At 42.9% G+C, this 7,608-nt stretch overlaps 1 protein-coding gene across 1 annotated transcript; it reads right to left on the bottom strand.

Moving 5' to 3' along the window:
- Positions 1-994: 994 nt before the first annotated feature.
- On the bottom strand, positions 995-4,149 carry fzd10 (frizzled class receptor 10). Its single transcript, XM_031743678.2, has one exon. It carries the CDS (start codon positions 3,442-3,444, stop codon positions 1,693-1,695), a length of 1,752 nt encoding a protein of 583 aa, XP_031599538.1. The 5' UTR covers positions 3,445-4,149; the 3' UTR covers positions 995-1,692.
- Between the last annotated feature and the right edge of the window lie 3,459 nt (positions 4,150-7,608).

Genomic DNA, 7,608 nt, shown 5'->3' with positions numbered 1-7,608 from the left:
CCTGAATGAGAGCTGGATTATTGTATAACCCTTTCATTGATGCGCACCGACACATGCACGCAGCGAGAAAGTGAGACAGAGAGAGAGAGATGAAGAAGGAAGACTAAAATAAAGTTCTATATTCACTTCAGCTGTGGCTGAAGAACCGGGCTTACGTAAGCATGCGGCATAAAGACAGTGAGGAGTGTAGAAAATCATTAACACTGCAATCAAAGCGCTGATTCAAACCTCTGATATTTGGTCCAATAAACACGGAGGTTAAACCGCTTGGCTGCACCCGCTTTCACTTTTCATCTTTAAAGAAAGCTATAATGCCCACTAACAGTTACAAATGTAAACACAATTTCAATCCCAATGACAACATCTAAAGCCACCACATCAGTTCTGAGGACACAATATTAATGATATCTCTGGGACAAAAATATTGAAAACACTGAATAAATAGTGACAGTGCTGCCTAACTGTAATGTTTTTATGACACTGACTGTGGGGTTTTTTCTGCTGTTAGTCATCTTTAGCCACAGTGAAGCAAACACATTTCAACTGTTTCCTCAAGAACGTTTAAAAACAAGAATCGGGACACAGCGACTCATTTCCACTCGACTTGTGCACCACTTCTCCTGTTCCCACACTTATTAATTTACCTTTTTTTAGACGTGTAAATATATATTTTCCATAAGCAAGATCGAATGCATGCGCATGATTTATGAATTAATGTGGACCTCCCATAAGCTACTAACCTGCTAATAAAGAACCATAGATATATATTTTTGCTTAATTTTATATTCTTATAAACATTCCAGATAGAATAGTCAAAACCTAGCTCTTAAGCACATATATAAATTAAGGTTAATGATTTACATTTTTAGTATGCATTAAAATTACTCCCTGTATGTGATAGTGGGGGTAAAAAAAACAACAAAAAAAAAATCTCACATCTCACGTCAACAGAGAGAAAAACAGCACAGCAGCAACACAAAATTCCAGCTTTACAAACATTTAAAACTAGAACGTTTTATTACTTTTCTATAAAATCTCAACTTTTCAGAAATATATACAAATGTTCCCTTGTGCTATAAAACAGCAAAGAAAAAAAACAGCGTGTACAAATAACTTTTCTCAGTACTGAGTGCTTGATTAATTTATGGCATGGATTTGCCTCACAATGGGGCAGTTCGGAAGGTCTCGAGCGCCTTTCAGCAGCTGCTCTCGGTCCAGTTTAAACATATATGGCACTGCATTGATTTCCATTAACAAAAAAAGCCTCCAAACACACCAGTCATCTCTATGACTATTTGCCATTAATGTCTATGGGGTTCATCATGCATTGTCTGTAATCTGTCAACAACAGTACAAGTGTTGTTTTGGCTGTAATGAAAAACATCTATTGCACATTATTCAAGTAACCCCACTGCACATCCAAATGGTTTATTCCACTCTTTTTGTCTCTGGAACAATAACTTTTTTCCCCTCTAGGATAAGTGAATCCAGGAGTAGCAGATTTTTCTCAAACAAAGGCAGCTCTTGTTGTGTGACATGGCTCAAGACTGAACAAAAACCCCATGTTGTATTACCTTCGATGCATATTGCATAAATAAAACATGAAGCTTGATTCATTTGATGGCACTGATCATTAGAAGTCTTGTTTAGGGCTTTAAAAGTATTTTGGGGGTTCGCACAAAGAGAGTCAGCTCATACACATGTTGGAGGGGGGCGCGTGGGCTCGTATTTAGTGTTGTGCCCTTTGAGAGATGGGTGAGGTTTAATGTAAGGCCTGCTGCTGGTGAACACACTGGCAGCCTTCCGCCTCGTCCTCTTCTTTATCTTCCTGCTGAACACGTTCTGCCATGACTGCAGTGTCTTTGAGGTCCAGATCCACATGCCGCTGGTGATGCCCACCACCAGCAGCATGAAGATCTTCACCATGAAGATCTCGACAGCGGGGATAGAAGCCTTCATGATGCAGTCGTCGGACTCTAGCCCGCTGCTGCTGCATTTCTGCTCCCCTGCGAGGATGCGCCAGTAGTCCATGTTGAGCCTCTCGTAGAAATAGCAGGCGATGACGCAGGTGGCTGGGACAGTGTAGAGGACGGAGAAGACGCCGATGCGAACCATCAGCTTCTCAAGCTTGTCTGTGTTCTCTCCCTCGGTTTTCATAATCTTGCGGATGTGGAATAGTGCGACAAAGCCGGACAGCAGAAATGAAGTGCCGATAATGAGATAGCAGGAGAGAGGAATGAGCACAAAACCCGTGAGAGCTTTGACATCCATGCTGCCCACGTAGCAGACGCCTGTCAGCTCGTCTCCGGCCACCTTCCTCATCACCAGTATCATGATTGTCTTTATGGCAGGGATGGCCCACGCTGCCAGATGGAAGTAGCTGCTGTTTGCTTCGATGGCCTCGTGACCCCATTTCTTCCCAGCAGCCAAGAACCACGTGAGGGTCAGGATAACCCACCAGAGGGAGCTGGCCATGCCAAAATAATACAGAATGAGGAACACAATAGTGCAGCCTGTGCTCTCCAGACCCTCCTGGATAATATATTGGACCCCGTTGTCTCTGTCGCAGGCTATTCTGTCAGCTCCCACAAAGAGCCGAATGAGGTAGCCCACAGAGTAAACACAGTAGGACATGGAGAGGAAGATGATTGGTCTTTCGGGGTATTTGAAACGCTGTGGGTCAATGAGGAAAGTGAGCACTGTGAAGGCGCTTGAGACAAAGCACAGGATGGACCAGATGGCCATCCACACCAGAGAAAACTGCTTGTCTCCCTGACTCCAGTACACATCCACTTTTGGGTAGCATTTGGGGGCACAGGACTCACTCTTCTCCACAAAGTGGAACTTGCCTGGGTTGCTGCACATCTGCTTGCTGCCACTGTCTTTAGGGTGAAGGTCCTGCCCACTCAGAGGCCGCTGCAGCCTGAAATCCGGAGGCTGGGTGTGGGAGACTTTGGGAGGTTCGTCCGAGCCATTGTTGGGCGCCTCCATGCAGAGGTTGTTTGGGTCATTTTTGGTAGGCAGACGTGAGCAGTCCAGAGACTCCGGCCAGGGGAAGTTAAAATGTTCCAGGATGGGAGAACATTTCAGCTTGACCTGCTCACACATAACTCTACACGCTGGAATGGGGTTTGACACCTGCTCCGTGCACATGGGAGCATAGAGTGAGCAGAGGAAAAATCTGAGGTGGCTGTGACATCCAAACTGTATGAGGGTGGCAAACTCCTGCAGCTTTATCGCTGCCTCTTTTTGGTCATCGTGGCCCATCAGATTTGGCATGCGAGTCATGTTGTAGCCAATGTCTTTACACTGAGGGATGGTGATGTGCTGACATCTCCCCTCTCCTGACCAGTCAGGATCTATTGAGCTTATGGCTGAGCCTCTACTGCTCAACAGCAGCAGCACCAGCGCATAGATAAGGCTCACTTTAACAGCTGAACACATTGTGTTGTTTTAATAGAGGCAAAAAAAAAAAACAGCTAAATGTTCACCAAAACCTCAGACACACAAGTTTCTTTCATTAAAAAAGTGAGCGATGAATCCAGGCTGGCGATGGCGGTTATTGGATCAATGTGGAGAAACTTACTCAGCTCTCCGTAGCAGGACCATCTCTTCCTCACTTTAAAAACTGCAGATTTAAAAGATAAAAGATAAATCCCGCGACGGTCCGAACATGGTTCCTCGCTGGAAGTGTGCCGTCTGGTCCATGCTTTCAGTTTGCGGCTTCGGTGCAGCAGCTACTTGTTCCGTCTCCTGCGCTGCAAATATCAGTCTGCTGTGCGTAAAAGAGAATTGCTTTGTGCCCCGATGTGTTCCCCTTTTGTTTCCAAAAGTCTCACCGGCTCGCCTTTACGCTCCATGGCACTTTCCGAGAGTCTCTCTTTCTGTGGCAGATTTCAGTCATTGTGTGACAACTTTAAAAAACAAAAACAAACAATCTCCCTCCAGCTCTTTATCCGACGGTCATGGCTGCTCGCAAGGCAACGGGGACAAATAATCAGTCAGCAAAACAAGTCGAACAAATATCGGTGTCTATAAATGTGTCCCAGAAACGCAGGATTATGCTCCCTCCGTAAGTAGGCAGTTGATGCTTTTGGTGGCAGTGCTCGTCTGAGCTGGTCGGAGCCTCCGTCCCGGTCTAACCTGCCAAAAGATCCGCCTTCAAAGACAGCTAATTTGCATAAGAAAGCTGACACTGACACGCGGATTATTTTCAGATCGTGCGGAACAGCTTGTTCATTACAGCGCTTTCAAAGGCTCGCAGCAAACTTCCTTCTCTCTGTTTGTTTGTGCTCAGCCACAAACTTCGAGACGCATTTTAAGAGAATCTCCAAAAATATTGCGCAATATGGCTCACGGCCGCTCTGGTCCACCAAAAGCAGCCACAGTTCATATTCCAACTGCATTTAGTTAAAAAGAAAAATTAAATGCAAGTGTAGATAATGTTTTCCTTTAACCTTTTTCGCATTTAATTCTTTTCCTTTGCAAATATTTACAATATATATCAATTTTGATAAACAATGGGAAAAGTTTATATTTATTTATCACCATTTAAGACTTTTTAAAGTTTCAATATAATTCTATACTATAAATCTAAAAGTCTCAATCAGATATCAAACATCAACAGATGTTTTTTAATAAGTGTTTGATGTAATCTAGGCAATTGCAGTCATGCTCTCAAATCTATTAAATAATAAGGTAGTAGATTATCCTATGGTTGTAGTACAACCATGCAACCAAGTACAGCAAATCACAGGCTAAGTAAGCTGTAGTCAATTTAGAGAGTCTGAGTTATTAATATTTAAATTTAAGCTGCATTTTAATATTGCAGCTTTTCCAAAGTGATCTAACTGTACTGTTTTATATGACTTTTACACTCAAAGGGTATCATATTTTATCTGTTCCAAAGTACTACACGTTAGCGGAGAGCACAGTGGCCTCACATTTATTTTAAAGTATTCATTTAAAGTACTATTAGGCCTTTTTCAACTCCGTATAAATTCAGAGTACATAGGGATTAAATCAGAATCCTCTCGGTTTTTAGAGCCAAGTTTCCAAACCAGCAACATGAAGAACAGAACAAACCAACCAAAATGTTACAGACATATTCTTTTAACTGTGAAAGAAAGGAATCTGACTGCATTGTGTCGCAATCATCTCTGGGCAGTCTTTAACAAACAACAAAACACTCATGAAGAAAAGCCAAAACACACAAGGATGATGGTAAAAGTGCGTCCAGTTTTAGGATCTGTTTAGGATTCAGCAGTACAAGAATCTGCGTGCTCTGGCCAACACTGCAAACGCATAATTCAACAATACCTCGCAGACATTTCCTGCCTTTTTTCAATGAAGGAAGCCATTCTGCAAACAAATAAGAAGGTCAAATTCCTTTTGAATCTGTGGTCCTAAAGTGGTGCCATTGTTCTATTGTCAGGCTCACAGAGGTACACTTGCATCAGTAAATAAATTTGCTGTTTAACCTCTCCTACAGCGGCACTTGCATTCTCACCAGATCAGGTCAATTTCAGCTTTTTTTAAAAAAACCTTTTTTTTGGATGCTAATTTCTTCCATCAGGTTTCAATGCAAGCAAAATTGAAATGTTAAAGAGTAAATATTAGGTTGCTGTCCCAGACAAATATCTGAAAATAATTTGGTATGGATAAACCACTGGGCGTTTCAACTTCTGTGCACTTTGCTTGTTCTTCCTGTCTTTGATGGTTTCCTGCAGGTGCACCGGTTTCCTCCCACTCTTAAGACATGTGGATTGGCTGAACTGACCACTTTTTCTACAAATACAAATACACTGATGATCTGTTCAGTTTTCACCCTAGCTCTTATGCTTGTTAAGCTCCAACTCCCTGTGATTCAGAGCAGTACAAGTGGAGAGAGGATTGATCACACTTTATATTCTTTTCATTATGTAGGCTTGTTCTCTAAACTATTTGTTTAACTTTAGTGGTGCTATATGGCAGGATGTGATGGCATAAGGGACTTTCTGCCTGTTTTGTGTGTGTGTGTGTGTGTGTGTGTGTGTGTGTGTGTGTGTGTGTGTGTGTGTGTGTGTGTGAGAGAGAGAGAGAGATCCTCCAGGCCTTGCTCACATTACCTTGTAAAAAGTTTGTAGTGGTAAGATTTATACTGAGGCCTGGCTATGGTCTCCACTGCGGGTGAAATGCTGATCACAAGTAAACAGGAGTGCTTTTAGTGCATTTTTACAAGTCACTAGCACTTTACAAGTGCTTTTAGAAGTATTTCAGAAATGTGTCCGAGCAAGAGTAACCCGGCACCAGCGTGCCTAAATGGCTTAAGCCCAGCATATCTTAGTGGTGGCACTTCAGCTGTTAGTGCTCAGCGTGAGGAGCGAGAGCATAAATATGGGGTATGAATACACTTATGGACACAATACCCTCCTCCTATGCAGCACATGTGCTCCTCAGATTTCACGTATCCAGCTGTTAACATTTTAGGTGCTCCGGTCCTAAATGTGAGTATAAAATACTTGATGTTCACTTCACACACTGCTTATATGTGCGCCTTGTGATGTGTCCACAGCCTTTAGCTGCTTACGCTAGTTTCATTTCCTGACAGATATAATATTTTCAAAGGGGAAATCTTTAGTTAAAGTCATTCTGGCAGGAAACGAAGAATAATAATGGAAACCATTTTCCTTTGTAATGCAGCAGCAGTCCCCCAACCTCTTTTCTTTTTAATATTCGGACCCCTCGCAAAGATAAGGACAACAGCTGACCTTCCTGCTCTACCCCTCCCGCCCAACTAGAGCTCTATTATGCTGCTGATGCGCAGACGTAAAGCAAAAAGAGTTGACGGCTTTAATGTGAAGAATAATGTAATATCAGCTCGCTGGCTGGGCCTGTTCTGCTCACCATTTACTGATCATCTGGCTTTTAGGAAACCTTGTCTGGCATTTTTGAAAGCAAATATCTGCCCTTATTACCACTGCCTTTGGTGTAATGAAGCAGACAAGATAAAATTGTCACATAGTCTAATAAGAAGACACAGTCTGCTGGCTTGTTGTAATTCATCGCCTTTGTTCTGTTCTCGTCCCTGTCTTTCCTCCTGCCTCCCTCTCTTTAATGATTGTTTTGCTGGTCATGATGATATCTCTTTGAAAACGGGAAGAAAAAGGGAAGGAATCAGACCCGTTCAGTCTTTAGCATCTGTCGCATCAGTAGTTACCACTGTCTCTTTTATGATCCTCCTCTCCCTCAGCATCCCCCTACCTTTTTTTTTTTATATACCCCCTCCTATAGCTCATTCCTACTCACACATGTGCAAAAAGCACAGTCTATTTCTCACTCTCTCTCTCACACACACACACACAGCAACTTTATCTCATCTCTGCAACCACAACAGTGCGACGAAGAAAAGCGGCGCTGCTCCATCTCTGAGAAATCAGCAACTGTGAGATAATTCTGTAACTAATAAAGTGAAAGGGAGGGCCCTTTGATGGCTGAAGCTGAAAAGATATTTTATTTTTTGTGTGTGGGATTTGAGATGTGTGATTCTATGGAGCGAGCTCGCTCCCCTGCTGCTAGGCTCTGGCTGGAAGCTGGCCCCCCTCTGGCTAATGTTATGGAGAATCGGAG

Source organism: Oreochromis aureus, linkage group 12 (assembly GCF_013358895.1).
Source record: "Oreochromis aureus strain Israel breed Guangdong linkage group 12, ZZ_aureus, whole genome shotgun sequence".
NCBI classification, from domain to species: Eukaryota; Metazoa; Chordata; class Actinopteri; order Cichliformes; family Cichlidae; genus Oreochromis; species Oreochromis aureus.
This window is presented reverse-complemented; position numbering and strand designations above follow the sequence as displayed.